Genomic DNA, 24,639 nt, shown 5'->3' with positions numbered 1-24,639 from the left:
GAAAACTGTCCTGCATCTGAAAGCTGCAGGACAGCGTCACAAGGAAACAAGACACCTGGTCAACACAGGAAAAAGAGGATAATAATGATCCAATGGGAGGATTTCCATGAGCAGCAAAGGTTTGTTAAATAAATGAAGATGGAAATAAGGATGCAAGTTATCGATTAATGAGCAAATGTTATCGATTGACTAGATATTGATTTATAAGCGAACATTTTCTTAAAAACCTTCTTACTCTTGTATTTAAAAAAATCATGAAATTTCAACATTATTTTGCCTCAGTTGTATTTTCACATCCTTGCACTCGTAGCAAATAAGTAATATTTTGAGGAGAAGTTAACGCTGCTCCATCAGGCAGCTCGATTGAATGAACTGCAATTAGGAGGAAAATTTTAATGAGTTTGTCGAGTTTTTATTTGAAAGAAGAAACGCATAAAGTATCTTTTTATGGAAGAAGATTAGAGCCACGGAACACAATTTGAATTTTTTCAGACTACTGAGATTGAAGCAAAAATGTGGAGAAAATCAAACAAAATTATGATAAAAATGGGATTTCTGAGATTATACCCAATATTTGGAGAAGAAAGTGAATTCTGAGAAAAAAGTCAATTTTGAGAAAAAGTCAAAATTCTGAGGAAAAAAATCAATTTTGAGAAGAAAATTCTTAGAGAAAAGCTGGAATTAGTTTTTTCAGATTTTTTTCCTCATTCTTGTTCTGTTATGGACCCGCCATCTTTGTTTCTGTATCAACTGGCTCCAGTTAAGGACGACCAGCGTCGCCCTCTGCTGGACGGCAGCCAAACTAAATGCTTAAAGAAGGTCTAAACGTCTGATCGACGATCCGGATATCATTGTATTTTGATAACTGTCCTGCAGTTTTGTTAATTTGTCAAAAACAATAAATATATTAAATAAGAAGGTCTAAACAGATGTTACCTGCTAATCGGTTGCATCTAATTTTAATCTAATAAACCATTAATCGATAATTAATCCTAAGTGGATTAACTGTTTGCATTCACAGTAAGAAGCCAAACAAAGCAAACCTTCTCCTGCTCGTCTTCGCTCTCGTCATAAGCTGAGGAGTCGTCCTACAGGAGGGCAGATAACAACTGCTCTAATCACAAAACAAACTAAAATCTATTAAATTCAACCAGATTTCACCAACAGCCATGGGCTCAGTGATAAAACATTAAAAGGAAACACCTAAAGTCAGGTTTCTTCTACCACTATGAGAGACGGTCTGTGCTCAAAGCAAAAAGTTTGAAACATCTCAAGTGTTTGGTTTCACTTCAGCTCTGATCAACTGACTGCAGCAGCCAGAAACCCACATCTTTTCTCTGAGATAGAATAAAATATGTCTGGAAACTCCATGTAACAGCAGGAAGCTAATCTTTTTAATTTATTTTGTCTTTTTGATTTCTATAACTGAGCACAGCTGCAGTTTCCTGCTCTGATGGGATTTTTTGTCTTTCAACTCAAACAGAAAAGCTCACTATAACAAAGAACAGCTCAAAAAACGTATCTGGAGAAAGTTTAATGCTTTTTCTCACTTATTTCAGAAAGTGATTCATTGATTCATTACAGAAAAAGGCTGCAAAATACAATTGATTATTCTGATTATTATTAAATTGGCACATTCTGCAGATTCATTTAAGCCTTTCTTTATTCAATATTAAAAATCTAACCAAGTCTAGTTTCTAATTCAAATATTTTTAGTTCACTTCAAATAAGACAAAACTAACTTACAAGTGTCTTTTCAGCTAAATATATTTAAGTTTAAGTCAATTATTAGTTATTGTTTAAGTCAAAAAATTCCTGAAAAATGATGAAAAAGTTCAGATGCGAAAAATGTCTTGCTATAAATAAAATCAGAAGTTTTTATCAATATTAAAAAATTATTTACTTAAAACAAGCTCCATTTTCAACAGTTTTGTTTTACTGCAAGTGTACTGAGAAATATTAGAAATTAGACCAAAAACACTTGGAAGGATTTTCTTTTATTCTAATACGAGTCTCACTTTCTGAAATAAGTTAGAAAAGTTATTTAACTTTTTCCACAACATTTAACATTTTCAGCTGTTTTTGTACCTTCTCCTTCTCTTTGTTGTCAACCTGCGACGGGACAGCAGAGCAGAGAGAGCGGACAGAGTTACAACCTGCTCTCTTTAGATGACATGCCACAAATAAAAACAGACGACAGGCTGGCACAATTCTACAGAACTGAAAAAGGACTCTTTTAATTCTGATATAAAAGTTAGAATAAAGGTCAAAATTCTGAGGAAAGTTAAAATTTAGAGAAAAAAGTAATGAGAAAAATTAAAGGCAGTAATGAGAAAAATATTTAAGTTTTTTTTCAGTGATCGTCAAACTGTTTCTCCATCACAAAATCCCAAATCCCACTTTCCAATTTTCAGCCATTTTGTGTTAAAAAACTATCATGCAAAAAAAAAAAAAACCTCAGAAAATGTTTAACTGGGGGTTTGACTTAGTGGTTTGTGCAGTAAATATTTTGTGTGTATTTATTTATTCCAAAGCATCTGAACTTATTAAAACAACTAAGCAAAGTGAATGTTTTAAAGTGGCCTAGTCAAAGTATGAACTTCAAATTCAACTCAACTGAAACCTTACAATTTTGCAAGAAGAAATGAAGCAACATAAAAACTCACAAACATTTGATAAGTAATTTGTTTAGGGGGAATAAAATTTTTCCAAAAAGTTACTCAAGTAAATGTAACTAGTTACTACCCGACTCTGTTGCCTTCGCTTTAGTCTTACCTCAGATCCCTCAGAGTCTGAGCAGCCAGACTTTGGTAGAATAAAAATAAAAAACATTAAGAAACGAAGCAAAATAAAATAGTCAAAGAAAACAATAAGAAATGAGACAGTAATTAAAGAAAACGAAGAGTTCAGTGATCTTCTCTCACCTTAGAGTCCTGAGACTGAAGGCGGTGAAGATTTAAACCAAACAAAGACGATTATTTTAAAACATAAAGACCATGAAAAAGAGCGAAACTGAAAGCAGATTTTTATTTTCTGCTGCTTCCTACCCACCATGCCATCTTCTCCTTCGTTATCGCTAACGGCCTGCTGGCGACGAGCAAACGGGAAATAACAGAGAATAACACGGAATAACGGGAAATAACGGAGAATAACGGGAAATAACGGAGAATAACGGAGAATAACGGAAAATAACGGGAAATAACGGAGAATAACACAGAATAACGGGAAATAACGGAGAATAACACGGAATAACGGGAAATAACAGAGAATAACGGAGAATAACACGGAATAATGGGAAATAACGGAGAATAACGGGAAATAACGGAGAATAATGGAAAATAATGGAAGATAACAGGAAATAATGGAAAATAACAGGAAATAACGAGAAATAGTTGGAATAATGGAAAATAATGGTAAATAACAGGAAATAACGGGAAGTAATGGGAGATTTAAACAGGGACAAATGAAAACATACAAAGAAACATGATTAAATGAGAAATGAGTCCATGTGGAAATCTCATGAGAAACAGAGGTTAAATACATCCATCCATCACTACATCCATCAGTTCATCCATCCATCCATCCAACCAGCCATCCATTACTAAAGATAAATTGTCTTTTTCAGAGAAACAAATATCTATTATTTATAAGTTTTATTACATCTTCAGAGAAGACTAATAATCTAGAATAACTCCTTTATAAGGAATTAAATCTATTTTATTAATTAGACCCTAGGCAGTTTAATGCAGTAATCAGTTTATGTCACCAGGTGGCACAGTTGAGTCATGAGGGGAATTTAACCTGAACTACATTCATGATGAGATGAAATGTTTGATATACGATGGAAATATTTAAATAAACCAAGATTACATCCACAGTATAGCTGTTTTGATTTAGGTTTTCTGATCTTGAAGCATATTTTCTTCTCATTTATGTAACAAAAACCTTTAACTTGGTAGCGTTTAAGGAAAGTTTCCGTTGTGACTGTGTCCGTTCAGAGCGTTTGGCTCTAGTTTTACTTCATAATGAATAAAAACGTTGGTTTTTCACAGGCGTCCCTGAGCTCCACCTTGTACGTCACCTTTGACCTTATGGAGTAAAAATAGCAACACTCCTCATTATTAATATTCTTCTGGACAGGATTAATATGAAATATATATAATAGGTTTGACCCACGGAGCAAAACGTTTTAGCTAAAGAACAAAGGATGTTCATCTTTATCTCTGAGTGTATCTGCAATTTAAAAACTGGTTTTAAATAATAAAACAACAAATTTATTTATTAAAAATATTAATACATATATATTAAATATATTATACATTTGTGTAATTTTAAATTAAAACTGCATCTTGATGTTCTTATTGCTAAAAGTTGAGTTTTCTGATCATCCTGCTTTGAAAAAAACAATTCAAATAAATAATTAAAACTCTAAATTAATGATTTAATGTAAACTTCTGACAACTGTACCTTTATATAACATTTCAAACACAAAATTAAAAACTCAGTTTATCCATAAAACCAACCTCTTCATCGCATTCGTCAGGTTCCTCCTCCTCATTCTCAAGCTTTTTGGAAAAAAACGCAGCAATGGATCAAAGTAGGATTTTTCAGTTGGAACGGGAATTTTTTTGGTTTGTTTTTTTATTCGTAGGGAAAAGAGGAAATGTCAGAGGGAGGAAGAGGAGTCTAAAAATATCCTAACGTACAGACTGCAGGGAGGGAAAAGGTTTATCTTCCCACTGACAGGAGGAAGGAGAGTGAGAGAAAATTCAGACGTACCCTCTCCTCCTCGGCTGTTAACTGCACAGGAGCAAAGAATCAGCATTACTTCTGACATAAAGTTACTATTTTAAACCTCCAGCTTTCATATTTATGCTAACAAGACTTACAATTATGAAAAGATTTCTTGACTTTGATATCCGAGGAAGAAATTAGCATTTTCTCTGAACATTCAAAGCTTCACTCCAAAAACACAAAATCTTTCCAAATATTTCAGTTTAGATTTTAGTGTAAACATCTTAGTACAAAACTAACTTCCAAGTAACTTTTCAGCAAAATATAGGAGGTTGTTTTAGGTCAGTAATGCCTTACGAATTGTAAAAAGTACTACTTCCTCTTGCGGAAAAGTTATTTGTAAGATATTTTTGTCTTATTTCAAGTGTACTAAGATATTTGCACTCGAAACTAGACTAAAATACTTGGTAAAATTTGGAGGATTTGCAGTGTAACACCTGCTGACCAGGAGTGCGCACACTTCCACTAATTCGCTAATTTTACATTTAACGCTTTAGCATTTTTGCTAACATTGAAAAACATTTAGCGCACTTAGCTTCCCATAAATAATGTTTTCTGGATAAATCCGAAACCGCTGTTTTGTAAACTTTGAGCTAAATAAAGTTTGACGTTTCGGTTATTAGTAATACATTGTTCCCACAGGATCCACCATCTTGGTAGGCTGCATGTCCGTCTTAGCTTCCAGATGAAAGCTACATTAGCTAAGCTAATATTGCTAGTTCTGCAGTAAGCACTACAGTAAATATCACTGATATTTATCTTAGTATTGCACAGGTCGAGTCAAAAAAGTAATTTAAAAATTCATCCGGTGAAATCTGGATTTGAAGAAGACATTCAAGTTGTTTCAGAACCGTGAGTTAATGGTAGCGAAGGATTGTGTTGCTTACCTGTTTTGCTCCCATTGACTCGAACATCTTCTCCAGTAAGACCCTCATCTGCTGGACGTTGTTCATCAGCACACAGGGCTGCAGGAAAACACAAGAGACGACTGTATTTAGGAAAACAAATAACAAAAACAGACCAATCAAGTGATCAAGGCAAAGGAAAGAGAATAAAATCAGATTAATTTGAGCTCAAAGAACCACAAATGTTTCAGTTTTGTAACAGAAGCTACTCACTATCTTCTCCTTCTCACAGTAGGATGGAAAGCTCTTGGCCAGAACCGCACAGTACTGCAGCAGAACCTTGGTGATGGTCTGTGGAAACCCAAAGCACAAGAGAAAACAGTTTTTGATATACTGGAGATTCTAAATGTTGGCATCTTTTCCTTCCAGAAAATAATAACGCTGCTTCATGAAGCTTGATTTTCTTTCATCCAATCAGCACATTCCTTGGAAGAAACGGGCAGTGCCTTCTGATTTGTGATGTTGTGAAACAGCTCATTTTCCAGACACCAATAAGAATTATGAACTTATTGACAAAGGAAACACATGTGGGTGGTTATTTCTAAGTGGTTGGTCTGTTTTCAGAAGCAGTAAAAACCCAAATGGAAGAATTCAAACATGGAAAATGTGAATTTTGCAAAATAAACCCTCTTTAAAGACCAACATCTACTCATTTGATTATGAATTAATTCATGTTTTCTGTGTGCTTTCTTCCTTTCTTTCTAATTACTATAATTAATTTAGTTCTTTCTGTGCATCCTGTTTTAAAATACTATATAAATAAACAATGTGAGCACTGAACTTTTCAAAGCTAAAAAGCCAATAAGTTATTGGAGCAGCATGAGGTTATTTTGATTTTTGAACAGATCCAGACTGCATAGTATAGAAAAAAAGCTTGGATGCTTATCCAAAGTTGTTTTTAGTTAAAAACATGCAGGTTTCAGAATAAAACATTCAGACAAAAGGTCAAGAAAATGTTAACGAGCGAGGTTGCATAGAACACGCTCTCCTGCTGAGAAACCCTAAATGTCACGTTTGTTTACGTCCAAACCTCCGTCTGTCACATTTTTAAGAAGTCAGCAGTTTAATTTATGAGTTAAGAAGGGAACTTATGGACAGGAAGGACCAAAGTTGTGCCGTTTTCCCCTCAGAGCGTCCAGAACTCGCTGTGACAGATTTCCCGGCTTTCTGCTGACTCAGCCGGACGGCGGACTCATGCATTAAACATTTGAGCCGTTAACAACCTGCAGTACGTCCCTCTGTCTGTCTGTCCAGTTAGACCTCCCTGCTGCTGTCTCTGCTGTCATAAAGATGAATAACTACTGTTATCCAGATGAGGGCAGAGAGACAACACTGCAGGAACTGGTGACAAAAAACGTTTGCAAAGCAAATCAGAGACAAAAAGGAAAAAACAAACGGGGGGATTTAAAAAAAAACATAAGTGGAGTGGAATAAAGTGAGAAGTCATTCACTGGCAGGGTACCGAGCGATGGCTACATTAGCCTTTCTTTATGTAATGAGTCCCACATCGATCCAGCCTTAAGGGCCATTAGTTTTAATGGAAATGCCTAAAAGGTGTGAAACTACAGTACATCTGAGTATAACAGAAATGTTAAGCACTGTTGGTTTGAGTATTTTACATGAACAACTGATGTGAGGAGGTGAAAAATGACCATTATCTGCAGCGGGGGAGCAATTTTAGGTGAAAAAAATCAACACACCTCTTTGTCAGAGGTGATTGGAGAGAACTCACTTTTCCATTTGAGTCTCAACTGCTTTTAAACACAAACCAAGCGCTTAGAGAAGAAAAAAAACATGCAGTCATTTTCTGGAAAAAACTTAATGTTTTCTGGTGTCTGGAAAAGGAGCCGTTTCAAAAACCTCCTGGTTATTAAGTCATAATCGAGTGTTACCTAGCAACCCAAGCCTAGCCCGTCACCTAGCAACCAAAAGCAGATCTCCAACACGTTTGGTCAGCTGGTTTTACCACTGTATGCGCTGTACAATGGCTGCTGGAAAAGACAAGTGTTTAATTGTTGACTTACCATTCAGAAACCACTTATTGCATTGTTGTTGGTTGTGCAGAAGGCTCCACTTCTGCTTGTCAAAGATCTAAGGTTGTTTAATTGCACAATTGTTTGCGGCCATTTTGTCTTGTAAGCATAGAAGTTGAGGCCGGCAGCAGGTTAATCGGATTTAAAGTGACAAGTGGCCCTAAAGCAACTTAAACTTTTTATCTAATAGTGATTCAAGGAAGCACAAAAGGTGACCTTTAAATCAAATAAGTATTTTTTCTTTTAGCCACCAACTAATAAAGCCAATTCATCATGTAGTTTTACTACAAGTTATCAACTTTGTCAAATATGATGAAACTGTTAAAGGAAACAAGAACTTTGTCATCATGTGAGCAAATATTTGCTAAATCGGTACAAACTGTTTAAAAAAGGCGCATGCATGTAGCAAACATTTGCATCATGTTGACAAAGACGTTTTTCATGAGTTCAGAATAATAATTTTACTGTGTCTGGCTTCTTCTGCAGCAGAATTATCATGAATGTTTTAAAAGTCGGATACAATGTGACTTAGAGTGCAGAAGTAATGAAAACAATCAAAAACCTTTAGCTCCACATGTGAAAGTGGTATTAGTCAAACTTTTTGGGGTGAAAAGTTGCAACTTTGCTCTAACACAGCTGGATCAAATGGTTGAATTAACTGTTCAGGGCAGATGCCTGGTAAGGAGCTGGCGATCTGAACAACACATGTAAAAGCTGCAGCACAGTAGCTCTATAAGGCTGCAGTTGAGCTCAAATCTCATTACCCTCACCTTGGCGAAGCGTCTGTTATACTGGGCCACCACTGTGGGATCTGGACAGTCCAGTTTCTTGATGATCTCAAAGCTCTGGTTGAGCTGAGTGAAGATGTCCACCACTGAACTGGAGAACAGAACATGCTCCGACGTCTGCTGGAACTGCAGGAAGAGTCAGAAGATGACACATTTCTGTAACTGCAGACAAACAGCTGCTCCACATGTGCTCTGAATTAATCTAATTGCTGCACTTACAGTATTGAGTGTCACTATGCAGGAAGTCATCATGTGCATGGATAAGCTAGCTAAAAGGCTAAATGTACCCAGATAATTAGAGAATCAAATTTCTGGCTTCTGCTGTTGGTTCCTTTCAATTCCCACAGCAAAAACACAAAATATTACCAATTTTTGGTCCAAATTCTAGTGCAAATATCCTAATACTCTGGAAATAAGACAAAACTACCTTACAAGTAACTTCTCAGCACGATATATTAGTTTGTTTTAAGTGAATAATTATTTAATACTGACAAAAAGTACTGGTTTCATTGGTAGATTATTTCACATATAATATCGTAAAAATGTTTTGTAAGTAAATCTACCAACAAGACTGAAACTTTTTCATTAATGTTAAAGAATTATTGACTTAAAACAAACCCTTGCACCTTTCAGAAAAGTAACTTGTAAGTTAGTTTTTAATTAATGGGGCCTGCCATGCAAAGCAATGGCAGAGCACCTATTGTTATCCTCCCAATAAGGTGTCTCTTTATTATTTAGTTCTTCATCCGTCACCGTTAACACAGGTCAAACGGTGGGATGGACCCCTACAAAAGTGGTATCAAAACATGCGGCTTGATCCCGGCATTGGAGCTATTATTTCTGGTGGGATTCTGAGTTAATATGGCGAAAAAAAAAGCAAAAAAAGACCCCCATAAAACCAACTCCATTAGTGTGTGTTGCGCTATTGGTATGAAACTCTGTCATGACATTGATACGCATGTCTGCTCCGAGAAAATGTGTTTGATTTTTTTTATACAACGTACGGTTTTCTGTCAATGTGCTTCAGAGTACAGTCATGCATTTTCAGGAGAAACACAGCAGCATAAACACACATTTGGATGAGTCACTTGAGCACTGACCATTAATTACCATAGCAACGGCCCCCAGGTGTCAGAGACTGACAGATACTGCTTCTGAAGCATAACTCGTGATTGGTTGAAAGAGAAGGAGGAGGGAGGATATTGGAAGAGCGTGTTCAGCTACAGAAGTCCTGGAGAGAACTTCTGTAGCTGTCCTCTGTTCAATGTTTTCCCATGGGATTTAAACTCAATGTTTTTTCTAACAGGCCTGCAACGTTTTCACACTCTCCGGGAGTTGGTGAGTAGCGAACTGAAGATTTAATATAAAGCTTACTGAAAATGCTGCTTAGGACTACAAATACGCATTACTGTATTTCTAAGGTGGAGAATCAGTGGAAACAGAGGAGGAGCTGCAATTTAGAACTACTTGTGTTTTGAGCGTTATTGTACTGATTTAACCCAATCACTGTTATACATGGCATTAGTTTGGACCTTTGTAATGAAGATTAACAAAAATTTCAAAATGAAAGACTTGACAATTTTTACATCATGTAATTGCTGGTTTTGGCTTTATTTGACTGGTTTATCCACAGCACTGTTACACATTGAATTAGTGTGGCCATTTAAGATAAAGCTTACTGAAAATTTCAAAATAAAAGCCTCAGTATCGTCCTCAAGTTAGTACACTGCTGCAGGTGATGCAATAATATTATTCTGAATTATCTTTTTTTCTCAGGTTAGGGAGCTGCCTAGCAAAACAAGGCAGTTCATTTGCATTAGCCTTTTAGCTTAAATAAGCTATTACCTATATTTCTGATTTATTAGCCATGTTTAGTATGCTGAATGGAGTAAGTAAAGTACAAACAACACGCTAGTGATGCCTGACATGCTACTGACAGCATTCACGCTAACATTAGCATTTTGGCTATTTTTAGCAGATACATTCACTTTATCATCCTGAATGGTGCAAGTCCATGTTAGTGAAGATGCTTGTGACTTTCCACACACTATTGACTACTATTTAGCAAAGCTTAGGCAGTTTGTTAGCATTAGCTTGTTAGCCTAAATAAGCTATAACCTATTTTCTTACTTATTAGCCATGTTTAGTGGACTGAATGGAGTAAGTTATTCATGGACAGTTAGCGATGCCCCTAATGCTACTGACAACATTTAGGCTTATGTTAGCATTTTGGCTAATGTAAGCCAAAATGCTAATGTGCATTTTAGCATACGTTAGTATTTAGCTAAATTGATAAAGATAAAGCTAAATTTAGCTAATCTTAGCATTAGCAAATATTAGCTAAATGCAATTTAGCTAATCTTAGCATTAGCAAATATTAGCTAAATGCAATTTAGGTAATCTTAGCATTAGCAAAATTAGCTAATGCTAAATTTAGCTAAAATTAGCATTAACAAAAATGAGCTAAATGCTAATTTAGCTAATTAGCAATTAGCATTCTGGTTAATATTAGCCAAAATGCGAAATGTCTTGGCTAATGCTAAAGTTTAGCCAAAACGTTAGCATTTTGGCTAATTTTACCTCATACGCTCATTTTAACAAGCTGAATGGCGCAAGTCAGTGTCAGTCGACGTTCTCGTGACAATATCGCTCATGGAAGTCAAGAAAGAGAATAAAACTATTTCCTGATATTAAGTCTGAGTAGTAAGACAAGTGTTATACTATCAATTATATGGCTTCCAACCTCAAAATCATGTTGAGTTTTTTGAAAAACACCATCAAGCTCTCTGCAAAATGGAGGAAGAGGAAGTTTAGCTATGAAATTATATTCACCTTTCTTTTTTTGTTTTGGTGGTCAATTTAAAGTTTGTACAATTGCTTTATGGTTTGTTAAGGTGTTGGCATAATTTCTGTTTGGCAATGCTCCAATTGTCCAAGACCTGCAGCCACGAATCAAATGAGACCACAAAAAAGTCAGTCAACTGCAGCCTGGGGACCTGTTGTCAAGAGCACATGACATCATGTTCAACCCTTATGATTGAACATGATGTCACGGATAATTAATGACGAGCACAGAAGTCCAGAACACCACTAGGGTTTAAATCGTCCCTTCATCCTTCTATCTCTTCATCCTTTCATCCCCTTCTAACATGACAAACAATCATGCACACACACCGACCTAAGGAGAATTTAGAGAAACCAATTAACCTGACACTCATGTTTTTGGACTGTGGGGGGAAGCCGGAGCACCCGGAGAGAACCCACACCTGCACAGGGAGAACATGCAAACTCCATGCAGAAAAAAGGCCTGGAATTGAACCCAGAACCTTCTTTCTGCAAGGCAACAGTTCTACCAACTGTGCCACTGTGCATCATGCCTTCTTTTCTAAATCTTTAAACTTATATCTTTGTGTTGTGGTCTGTGCTGGTGAATTGAAGTCAATATGTTAACTTATGTTCAGGAGGAGGGTCACATCCAGACCACACCTCTAATTATATGGATTTATCTAATTTCATCCCTTCGTCCCATCCATTTATTTTCTTACACCTTTATCCCATTGAGATCTGTGCTGGTGCCCATCTCCAGTGGTCAACGGGCGAGAGGCTGTGTACACCCTGGACAGGTTGCCAGTGCATCACAGAGACAATCATATCCACACAAACACAGAGACCTAAGGAGAATTTAGAGAGACCAATTAACCTAACATGTTTTTGGACTGTGGGGGGAAGCCGGAGCACCCGGAGAGAACCCACACCTGCACAGGGAGAACATGCAAACTCCATGCAGAAAAAAGGCCTGGAATTGAACCCAGAACCTTCTTTCTGCAAGGCAACAGTTCTACCAACTGCGCCACTGTGCATCATGCCTTCTTTTCTAAATCTTTAAACTTATATCTTTGTGTTGTGGTCTGTGCTGGTGAATTGAAGTCAATAAATTAACTTAAGATCAGGAGGAGGGTCACATCCAGACCACACCTCTAATTCTCCAATCAGTTCTTGGCTCACTCTTTCCAAATCTTCATCTATCCATTATTTTGAGAAGACTCATGGTTTTGACCCTTAACATGAACAGTGTAACACATTTTCTTCCTTCTGTCTCTTCCATTTTTCTGGTTTTCTCAAACCCAGAGCATGGCGAAACTTTTTCACTAACGACTTCTTCACTGGTGGGGGAGCCTTTGCCTCTGCAATCTCCTGATCCTTCTTTTTTAGCTCCTCTGAGATCTGGCGATTGTGTGCAATTTGCCGTTCAAATTCAGCAGTTAATGCATCCAGTTCTTCTTTATATTTTACTTCGTTTAAGAAGAGCTTCCGTTTAACTTCGTCCAGCTCCTTTTGCAGCAGGTTCTTCTCAGCGTGGAGGAATTTTGCCCTCTTCCCGTTCCTTATCTCAACCTCGGCATGTCGATATCTTTCATCTCTATGTTCCTGCTCCATCGTTTGTATTTTCTCCCTAAGGGCTAAAATATCAATTTCGAATTTTTGGACCATTTCCAGAGTCGCATCTTTGACTTGGTCCAGCTCTTTCTGGATGCATCTCTCTGTCTCTTTGGAAGCATCTCGCGTTGCAGCCATTTTTTGATGAAGCGTTTCATTCTCCATCTGCAATTCTGCATAAAGCAGTTTGTTAATGTTCGCCATCTCATCGTGAGCTTCTTTGTCATCTTTCAGCTCCCGCTCCAGTGAACATATCCGTGTTTTAAGTGTTAAAACATCTGTCTTGAATTTTTTGGTCAATTCCATGTTTTCCTCTTTCATTTGATCCAGTTCTCTCTGGAGAGAAGTCTCTTTCTCTCTGCTGGCGTTTTGCAGAGATGACAATCGTCCATGAAGTGCCTCATTTTCCGATTCCAAATCTGAATATAGCATCTGGTTGATTTTCAAAACCTTAGCATGAGCTTCTTCATTCTCACTCAGCTTCATCTGCAATGTCTCCACCTTTTGTCCCAGGGCTTTAACAGAAGTATCATGGTTCGATAGTAAGTCTTGGTAGGAATTGGTCATCTTTTTCAGCTCTTCTGTCAGATGCCTCTCCTTCTCTTCAGACGTCTTCCTCAGCAGTGACAAGGCCTTCTTCATTTCTGTTGTCTGAGCTGGAGTTTGACCTTTAAGGATCTGAAAAAAACTCTTGTTTGTCTTTGTTTTTTCTACCTCCAGCTCTTCCTGTAACGTACCCACCTGTTCTGCTAGATTAGTCATGTCAGTTTCAAGTTTGGCGAGAACTTCTTGGAGGGCCTTATTTTCCATTTGAAGTTCATTCGTTCCATTTTTTGCCTCACTGCATCTGTCAAAGTTGTTTCCATTAAGCTCATATTTTTCCAGTTTCTGTTTTACACTGCGCAGTTCCTCTTCCAAATCATTTGCTCTCTGGTGCTCCTCGATGAATTTGGCTCTTTCTCCATGCAAGAGAGTCTTCAGTCTGTTAACCTCCTCCTCAAAAGAATTACGGGCATCCTGATTTAGACTGTTCTTCAGTCCGTCTTCCTGGCATTTAGTTTCCTCTTTGAGGAATTCCTTCATCTGTTTCTCCATTTCTCTCAAATATTGTGTTGAAAATATGCTGCAAAACAGTGATAACAGTGATTTCTCTAGAAGCTGTCTCCACTCGACCTCGTGCTTTCTGACTAGCAAGAGAACTAATCGACTGAACTTCAAGTGAAGTTCTGTAGTGACATCACAACATGTCTTGTGACATCATAGGACTGTCCATGGTGACCTTTGACAGTGTTCTGGAATTCTGCACCTTGTGTATTTTTAATTTAAAAAAAGAATGAAAATGAATTAAGAGTTTCAGCCATATTTTATACAAATAATGAAATGAAATCAAATAATCAAAAGTTTCTGTAAGCTAAGTTTAATTTTCTCTATGTGTGGTGGATGCTCCTACCATCCACCACACATAGATGGTAGCACCACATTTCTAACGATGTGGTGTTAGACATACTAACACCACATCGCACTTTTCTACTGTGTAGTCCCCAAAAGTGCATTTAATCATACAAAAATCATTAGATGTAAATAGATAACGCTATGTTTACTCCTGCTGTAGCTTTTTTAACCCTTGACTTTTATGTGGAAAAGACAAGGAAGTCTTTCAGATTATATTAAAATGAGTTGAAGCAGAAACATGTCTAAGAGTTGCAGGATACCAGGTCTTGTGTCCTGGAGTTGAAGACCCCTGATCAAGAGAATGAAAAACGTCATTCTTTTTCTATTTTTGGGACCTCCATTGCAAGGCAATGGCAGGAACCTATTGTTATGCACCCAATAAAGTGTCTCTTTATTCTTTAGTTCTTCTTCCGTGACCGTTAATACAGCTCAAATGGTTGAGAGAAACCCTACAAAAGTCGTATCGAAACATGCAGCTTGATCCCGGCTATTATTTAGGGTGGGATTCTCGCCCTCACGGCCACAAATATCGCCCTATAGGTATGAAATTTGGTCATGACATTGATACACATGTCTGCTTCGGTAAAATATCTTAAAAATTTTTGTACGACGTACGGTTTTCTGTCAATGTGCTTCAGAGTACAGTCATGCATTTTCAGGATAAACACAGCAGCAAAACACACAATTGTCTGCAGCAGGATGAGTCATCAGAGCTGGCACTTGAGCACTGACCATTAATTACCATAGCAACGGCCCCAGGTGTGGGAGACTGTCAGACACTCCATCCGGAGCATAACTCGTGATTGGTTTAAATTTCTTAAGAAATTTTCTAGTTTAAAGATATTTTCTCTGGAAGCTAGACCAAAAATACTTAGTAAGACTTTGAATTTTTGCAGTGCTCCAACTCTTAAAACATCACAGGTGACTGTCGAGATCAATGAAAATTGGCATCATATTATTTCGCTTAAAATATTTTTGCTATATCATTATTTAAAGATAAAAGAAAAATCTGATATAAAAAACAGAGTACATATCTATTAATATAAGTGGTTTAATATATACATTTTAATGAAATACTTCTTACTAATTAGTGTCATTTGTTAATTATAAATCAAAGCAAGTGAAAATCACACGCAGCGTCCCTCAGGGCTCCGTTCTCAGTCCGCTTTTCTTCAGCATATACACAATTTGACCAGCTCAGATTATGAAGTACTACATAATCTCTTGCAATACATATTATATATGCTGATGACATACAGTTTTATATTTCCATGTCACCACTTGAACCAGATATAGATACACCAAATAAAAAGACGGATACATTTTTCCTTCACTGTCTGAAGTTAAACTTGTCTTGTTTTAGGTAAGCTAGAATTGCCCAAATTACTTTTATTTCTTAAATGACAAAAAAACTTTGTGAGAATTTTTTTTTTTTTAGATTTATTATTGGATCCATTTATTTGATGTGTATTGATCATTAATGATTGCACTCTACAAAATGTAATGTTTGCTGTCTAATTAGTGACTGCATGTTGTTTGATTTACCTTTTGATACAAATAAACTTTATTGATTCATAATGGCTTCAACAAGACAAAATCAAAACCTAAAGTGTTCTGTGATAAACTTTTCCCCTATTAGAGAGAACTCCAGCTTCCAGGAGCGTCTCAATGCCAAAAGGCTCTGAACAAAAAGTGCAGCTTCTGAAGAAACCAAGAGCTCAACAGACAGCGCTTGTCCATCATCCTGTAAAACTGGGTTCTCTGTGGCCAAAAGAAGCGCCGGCTGAACCTGAATCAATAAAACGATCCAGGAGGGAGTCTGTGACCTCCAGGTCATCAGACAGAAGCTGTAAATTAACTGCTTCTGTTCTGCTGCTGCGCTCAGGGTCCAATTCAACAATCTGATAAGAAACTCTGAAGAAGACAGTCTCAGTGTCGGTCCAGCTGCCGCCGGCAACAAGAACCAAAACTAACGTGTTTGGTGTAAAAACTGGAGTTGCTTTCAGTCCTGGAAGAATCCTGCTTTTTATCCTCTTTAGATTTTTATTTTCATCCATCCATCCATCCCTGTCTGTCTGTCTGTCTGTCTGTCTGTCTGTCTGTCTGTCTGTCAGACGTTCACCTTTAGACACCAGCTTCACACTTAATTTAACTCTCTCAAATCAAAAACTGAGATCATTTTTGACTATAATAAAATTAATTTTCTAAAGGAAATTTATCAGTGGCGCTGGAATACATTTTAAATATACAAAATACGTAAACAAAACATCCAAAACAACAGTAATTAAAATGGATTATGAAGTTTCTGTAACCAATAATGACAATTCAGGTTAGACAGGGAAAACAGGCAAAAGAGGCAGGTAGTGCTGCTGTTTGCAACGTTTTGCTGACTTTTCAACGGCATTAAAAGGAGAGCATCTCTTTAACAACTGTTGTTCTAACGAATATTAACTCACTCATTTTAATTTATCATTCTGTTAATTGATTTATTGTTTATTGTGACAGGCTAAGTCACAATAAGATCTGCAATGATCTAAATTAGAAATATTTTTTTAAGTTTGTCAGTGAATCAGTTTTTCTGACCCATAGACTCATTTATTTGACTAAGCATCGCCGCATTGAGTTTTGCAGTAAGAAGTGACATACATGAGATCAACCTTGTGGTTCAGTTCGTAGGAGGGAAAATTACAGTTGAATTACAGTTTGTGGAGCAAGTTAAATGTTTTTAATTAGTCATAGTTGTTTTTTGTTAAATGAAAACTCACCCCTTCTCTCTTGTCTCTCTCCAGAGCTCCGGACATGAACTCCATCGACACCTCTTCGTTCTCGGCCAACCAGGCCAGAACAAACTGGAGGAACCACCTGCAGAAACGCAGACAGAACAAATGAAAGACGTCTCACCACCTTTACTTACTGAAGAACGGGGGGAACCTTCCCAACCTACCACCAGGTAGAAAGATCACGTCAAGTCAGAAAAAGGTTGATCCATTGAAATAAAATGATGATGTTGCAGTGATATTTAGCTGAAGTGGACATATTATGCAAAATTCACAGTTTTGGTAATAGGTTTGTGTTTTTTAGAGCCTAGGAAGTGAGTTTGGCTTGTAAACCCAGTCAAGCCGAATTGGTTATCTAGCAACCCAATCTGAGCTCCATTACTTTTGGTCAGCTGGTTTTTACTATTATTTATTTTATACAATGGCTGCTGGAAAAGACAAGTGTTTAGCTGTTGAGTTACCATTTATAAATCACTTGCTCCATTTTTGTTGATTGTGTAGAAGGCTCTATTTCTGCTTTTCAAAGCAGTACTGATGAAAATTGTGCATCTGTTCGTAGCCATTTTCACTTGCAAGTGTAAACGCTGAGTTTGGTTTTTTTATTTAAAGTGACCAAGAGGCGCTAAAACACCTCAAAATGGCAGAACTGAGCAGATAAATCTCTTTAACAATGATTTTGTGCAAAAAAATGTCTGAACATAATTTTTAAACCCCTATAAACCTATTCTAACCCTTCCTAAGGAGGCATAAGACATCTTTAATGTTGTACTCTTCACCCAGTTTAGGGAAGTTGTTGAAATGGCCAGAGACTTTAGCGCTGTGTGACATCTGTTATACAGTAGATCAGTATTTCCTGAAGTTTGAGAAGGATCATTGATAGAAAGACAAAAGTTAGTAGGGCAAACATTTGCTTAGTTCAGAGTGAATTCAAACCCAGAGTCATCTTGTAGAAAGGCAGCAGCAGAGCCAACAGCCGCTCCACTGAGTAGCTCGATACGCAGCACATTGGGGACAAATTAAACAATCGATCAAAGATCGAAGGGGAGGAGCTTCTCTTTGAAATGGGGGGGAAAGGAAGAACGTCTTACGCGGAGTATTCAGGCACAGCGTCTGCGAAGGCGGGCAGCTCCTTCACGTACTCGTTGTACAGCCACTTGACTTTGAAGTGCAGGTTCATGTAGTCTGAAGATTTACACAGCTTATGGTTCTCATGCTCTGCCAAAAAAAACAGAAAAATTATACAGATTAAACAAAGAAAACAGCTGAAAGCTGCAGCAAAATACCTGTTTTTATCAGAACCAATCAAAATAAATGAACCTCTTCAGACCTGACGTGATATATTTCTGGGACTTTCTTATTAATATTGCAATGCTATGAAAGGTGGAGGAGTAAGTGTCAATTTTCCATCAAAAATATAAATGTAAGTTCATGGCAGCCTATCAAACTTGCTCTTGTGATTTTATATATTTTCAGTGATATTATGTGAATTTACTTTGAAAATATTTTCAATCATTAAAGTGCAGGATGATATTAAAAGGTACCGTAAATGGAAATCAAGAATTGGGGTATATTAGCCAACAATTATTTAGGGTTGCCAGGCAAACAAAAATAAACATTTTATGGCTTATTTGTGGTTTCACAATTCATTTATTTTGTTTAATTTTTTTATTGTAAATATAAATGTTGCCTTTCTTGAAATGCTTATAATTTATTTTATTGTTTTTCTATATTTTAATGCTAAAGTTGAGTAAAATGTGTATTTTTTTATTTGCTTAGTTGATAAAAATTAGGTGTGAAAGAGTTAAACAGGTTTTGTTGATGGTTGAATTAAAATTGTTCTGCAAAGAAAAGTGGGCCAAAATTCCTCGACAGTAATAGAAAAACTTATTGCCTGTTATTTGAAACATTTAATGGAGAGTACAATAGAGGAAAATTATTTTTTCAGATAAAACCAGGTTGGATTTTATTATTTTTTTCCCTTAAGAAGTGAAATCAATTTAAAAACAGCCTTCTGTATCAACGTTAACTCTGATATAAAATTGGTGTTTGATCATCTAAAACATGCAAGTGGGACAAAAAAGCAGAATAATAAAAAACAGTTTAAGTTTTTCTAAGGCTCTGTAATTACTGGTTTGAACAACAAGAATAAAGTTTGATCGTTCTTTATGTAACTCCAGTCTGTCTATTTATCTACCTCATTTTTCTTCAAAACATTTTCAAATTGAAATACTGAATAAAAAGACAAGATTACAAGAATTTCTTGAGATAAATTAATAATTCAGATTTGCTCTACAGTATATTCCTGTTCAAACAACATAAATCTGATTTATAAACACTGAGAGCTGCTGCAAACAGTAATAGAAAAATAAAAATCACACACATGTTTTTATTTACAAGGACTTTGTTTTGGACTTTTATTCAGTTTATGCCAAAACACCAACACTTAGCCTAAGCTATCCAATACGATTACATTCCTAAATCTAACCCGAGCTTAAAGATGTACAATGTAACTTTTAGAAAAATTTATATTTTAAATATTTGTTGAAAGTTTCACCATGTCGAAACAGTATTATATGAGACAGGTAATCTGTGAAAAGATTTAGCGCCTCTGTTTTCTCCCAGTGCTAACTGGAAATAAACAATCAGAGCCAAGAGGCAGGTCTTAGGACTGTCAATCACCCTTCATGTGCCGCTGCTCATCCCCTAACCTGTTTCTCTCTGCTAGCATAGCCTGTTGTAAATGCTAAGGCTGGTTACCATAGCCACCAATGACGGTAGATAAACAATTTAAGCGTAATGTTGTTAGCACATTTAGCAGCGAGTACATGAGGTAGATTGACAGCGCTAAGAACTGCCTCCTGGCTCTGATTGGTTGTTTTTGGTCAGGAGTGGGGCATTTCGTCAAACAGGTGGAGGAGATCAATCTTTCCACAGATTATCTGTCTCATGGTGACAGTTTTAACAAATATGAAAAAAAAATTTTTTTAATAAATGTTGCATACTGCAGCTTTAATTCACACACCGATCGGTAACTTTAATTCATATTTAGGACATAACTTTAGTCCCTACATGGCTTAGTTTCTACAGAGCGGTATGACACAGGTTGGTGCGCTTCAGTACGCCATTTTGTTTGTTTCCGTTGTAAAAGCGGCATTTTTGTGGAAAAAAAGGAGAAATGCTAAAACACACACACACACACAGACACACACAGAGAAAGTCTTACCAGCATAAAAATCAACTCTGCGGATGTGAAATGTGGCAGGAGCTGAGATGGCAACAGAACAATGAGTGAAGCAGAGAGAGTTCAGAGAGCGAGAAGAAAGCGTGATGCGTTAACAAACAGAGGAGGATGAATTTATAGAATAACACTGAGATCAAACAAATTCAGAACCGGAATAAAAAATATCACTATTTATGAATAATCTAAAACTTCAGGATAAAACATGTTGCAGGACTTTCGACAAGTCTCAGTAGAGCTACAGTGAAGGAGCTTGTTTGTTACTGCGCAATAGCCAGCCCTGCCCTCTCCTCACAACTCCTCGGGCTGACTACTGAACCAGTTCTCTGTCTAACAGGTCCGGAAAATCTCTAAGACCCGGGTCTTACCCTGAATGTGATCTATAAGAGATAATCTGTTTAAACTGGTGGCGAAAGAGACACGTCTAGCACTGACTGCCTCCGATCCAGAAGTTATGACCCTTTTCAGTTAAGGAACAACCAACTGAGTAGCCTTCGCAGCTGTATAATTCCAATAACCACTTCTGTTAACGGCAGTTCTCTTTCTATTGTAACGGGCACTTGTTACCGGCTAGATTTTATTTAGTGACTAAGACTAAGATAATCACAGGGTCATTATTTTTCTCTCACCAAAGGAAAGTCTGAAGCCACCACATTACTAGAATCATGCATACTGATTTTACTATAAATAGAAGAACTTTAACTCAAGTGACTCAATTAATTTCAATGTCCACAACCTAATCAGAATTTTTAAAATATATGAATTTATTAAGCAAGCTTTAGCAGGGAAAATGACAGGCATACAGAATTTACTTGTGATTACCATACAAAGAAAATCAATATAGTTTAGATCAATTCAACCTTTACCTAACAACCTCCCTACACTGTCATCTATCTATCGAATAGGCTTTGGGGTGTGGCACAACTCATACTCATCGATGGTATCGGATCTTGGCAACCGGAGTCCTTGTAGTCCTTGGTCAGAGTCGTTGACTTTAAATCCTAAATCCTCTTTGGAACCGAAACAAAAATGAACTGTCTGCTTCATCCAGCCGAACAGCCCTTAGTCGATCCTGTGACTTTTGTTCAGTTCCCCAAGTCCGTTGAGATGTAATTCTTTGAAATCGCTGGGTAGAGTGCAGAGTTTGGAAATCTAATTAGGAACCAAGACAATGGGTCGGTGGATCTCGCCCTTTGGTCCGGCGTGAGGAGCTCCGTTGTCCTCCTTGTGAGGCGCTTTTCTTGGTTCCAGGGCGTAGTCCTCTGCTGGTCTTCTTACCACACTAGTGTAGAGTCTCAGCGCCGGCGACGAAGAACACCGTATCACCTCGGTCTCATGTTTTTATACTTTTCTCCCTCCCTGGGGAGTACACCGAGGGAGGGAGAGAGAGAAAGACAAAGAGCAGTTTGTGCTCTGCTTCATAGTTGCGCAACCCGCCCATCTGCAAATTTGGGCACTATGACTCACTTGTGAGGTAATGTGTGCTTGTGACTCTTGGGACTTTCCGAGAGCAATAGACTCCCGCTTGAGACACAATGACCTCATTGCAAAACTATGTGTTTGGGCCTTTTTGGGGCTTTCCGAGTTGCTATAGCTGTATGTGTCATAGCCTAGGACTTTCTGGGACTTTCCGAGTTGCAACTACATGTGTCGGCCTCCACCCCTCAACCTTACTTCTCCTTGTTCTGTACTTATCTTTAATCATACAAGTTACTTCAATCATTAAAATCATATAAAATCTTAGTACATTAGATGTTTCGATAATTACTTCAATCATTAAAATCATATAAAACATTAGTACATCAGATGTTTCGATTCTATTCTCTCGTTACAACATTAATAGAATACAGAGAACACATTCTCATACAAAGAGTACACAATAAGCAATCATTTTTAATCAACATACAGGGCTGCAGCAATCTCCTAGGCACTTTATGATCCGTTGTTCTGCATGAGCCTGGACAGATCTCATATTTACATACCAGATTTCTTGACACCCCCTCCTTGAGAGCGGACAGTGCTCAGCAGAACCCGCACAGCCGTACTCAAAAGAGGTCAAGGCCGTTGTCCAATCCATCATCACAGCAAAGAAAGAGAACATCCTCTTCATTGACGGCCGTAGGAGAAGGAGACGGTGTCCACGCATCCACGACGTCGTACTCCGTAAGATTCGATGGTGGTGCGAGCCAGTCATCCGTGTCCATATCCTCGCCAGATGTAGAGCAGGGTTGGAGCTGAGGATGTGGGGGACTCAGCCGAGGTGGAGGAGCTGGGGCAGAACCAGTCGCACTCACCTCTTGGGGAGGTGCGGGGAGACATAACTCCGCCAACAGCTCCTGGAATTCTTCCTCGTAGGTGGATGATGAAGAACCGGTGTCAGTCGTCTGGCAGGGTTGGTGAGATGAACTGAGTGGCTCAGTTTGGGAACACTGATCCTGTGTTGCTGTGCTAGTTTGGGTTCCGACGTCGACGAACATATCCGGAGATACTGGACAAACAGGGGGAATATACTCTCCCACAGCCACCACCTTGCCATTCAAAAGATGAAGAGTAGGTAGGCAACGACGGGACACTTGGTTCTCCCACAATTTCCTGACTATGGGGTACATCCGCCCATTGCCCAGTTTGGACGATGATAGCTCGTTGCCTTGGCCCAAGGCAGAGGTCCACACGATCTTGTGGTCTCGCCCAGGATTCTAGATGTAGAAGCCGCAATGTACGGGCCCCACGTCCTTCGACGCAGAAGATAGCCGTTACATAGCTAAAGTGAGTGTGCACACACTTGTGGCACCAACGAGTTGACGATGCAACCCAAAGGAATCCATAGGATTCTGCGGGGATTCCACACCCCACACAGCAGATCGGTACCTAGAGAGAAATAGCAACCCAGGTAACTTCATGATTAGTTGCAACTGATTAAAAAATATTTACATAAATATGTAGCCAAGATGCCAAAGCAGAAGAAAAGATGTAAATTAGACTAAGCTGGTGTGCCAGATTGAGCTGCGAGCCATGGGGAGTTGATCACGGGGGGATCGTAGATGGGGGCTTGAGGCTCCTGAATGGAATCATGAAATATGGCAGAGTAGGTCATGAGCCAAGCAATGAGGGGCAAAGTAGAGGTCTTCTTTATCCAGTAGAGGATCACCAGGACCCCCCAGCATACTGCCCAAAGGACCAGGAGCGCCCATCTCTGGAGCCAGCGACGCTTGCTGCTACCCTTGATGGAATATGCTTGGTGTGCCAGGTAGACGAGGATGTAGACGGCCAAGAGCCCCTCTACGATAGCAGTGATGATTTTGAGAGGACCGGCACGGGTGGCATGAACTCCTCCACACACCAACTCCATTACCATGGCAGCTGTATCCATGGTTAGCCAGAGGCCTGCGACGATGCCTTTACGCCAGTTGATTCGGTTCGCCCATCAAATAACAAGCAAAGAGGGATAGAGCACAATCCCATCTTTGGAGAAAAGATAGGATGATCTTCATATACCCTTGCAGAGCGACAACCACCCTTAGTGGCTGATCAGTAGACCATAAACCGTGTGGGAATATATCACCCAGGCAAAGATGACACTAATCTGCTCCACGGTACTCACTTGAATAGGCGCAAAGAGTGATGTCGGAGCAGAGGAGTTAGTAGATGAGTTAGATGCCATGATCTCTGATGATGGTTGTTCTTAGGTCAGGTCCCCACCGCAGCCGTGGAAGAGGAATGGCTCGGCACACAGCAGCTGTCCTTTATGCGGATGTACGCTCCGCCTTGGGGGGGAGGGGCTTATAGTCCTTCCCCCTGCAACGACAAAGTTCCTTCAGCCACACCTCCACGATGACCTTGCCCATGATCAAAACCACGGCAACGCCCAGGAGGCCTAGCAAGTATGGCCACAGCATACTCAGGGCACTGAGTATCCAACCTTCGACAATAGAGAGCCCTCCCCCTATCACGTCGGCAACTCCTTCCACAACGTCGGTGACTACGGTGGCCACAGAGGAGCCCAGGACCTCATACCAGTAACATTCATGTTGATTCTTTCCGTCTCCACATTGCTGCCATGTCTCTTTGGTCACATAGCAGGTAAGGTTAGAATACATAAGGTTAGGTCCAACCCAGTCGAAACCATGGTCTACTTCACCCTGGCACAGACTTTTCCGGAATGCATGCCCCTCCGCAATGGCGATGATAGGGTGTGGGATGAAGGGAACGGGGGCA

General features: G+C 38.5%; 2 protein-coding genes across 2 annotated transcripts in view; both read right to left on the bottom strand.

Annotated features, from left to right (window-relative positions):
• The window catches only part of LOC122827922 (protein unc-13 homolog B-like), a 152,009-nt gene that overhangs the window by 12,863 nt on the left and 114,507 nt on the right, over positions 1-24,639 (bottom strand). Inside the window, exons 29-33 of the mRNA XM_044111028.1 lie at positions 18,275-18,401; positions 17,175-17,271; positions 8,503-8,646; positions 5,913-5,990; positions 5,682-5,759 (exon numbers count right to left, since the gene is read on the bottom strand). Coding sequence (XP_043966963.1) covers positions 5,682-5,759; positions 5,913-5,990; positions 8,503-8,646; positions 17,175-17,271; positions 18,275-18,401 — 524 coding nt within the window. The remainder of the gene's footprint in view (positions 1-5,681; positions 5,760-5,912; positions 5,991-8,502; positions 8,647-17,174; positions 17,272-18,274; positions 18,402-24,639) is intronic.
• Positions 11,846-14,129, bottom strand: LOC122828183 (myosin-3-like). The gene is made up of 2 exons (XM_044111514.1): positions 12,496-14,129; positions 11,846-12,006 (listed from the first exon to the last, which is right to left on the bottom strand). Exon 1 carries the CDS (start codon positions 14,050-14,052, stop codon positions 12,580-12,582), a length of 1,473 nt encoding a protein of 490 aa, XP_043967449.1. The 5' UTR covers positions 14,053-14,129; the 3' UTR covers positions 11,846-12,006; positions 12,496-12,579.

The sequence above is a fragment of the Gambusia affinis genome, linkage group LG03 (genome assembly GCF_019740435.1).
Source record: "Gambusia affinis linkage group LG03, SWU_Gaff_1.0, whole genome shotgun sequence".
Classification (NCBI taxonomy): Eukaryota; Metazoa; Chordata; class Actinopteri; order Cyprinodontiformes; family Poeciliidae; genus Gambusia; species Gambusia affinis.
Note: the sequence above shows the minus strand (reverse complement) of the source record. Positions and strands in the feature narration are given on the sequence as shown.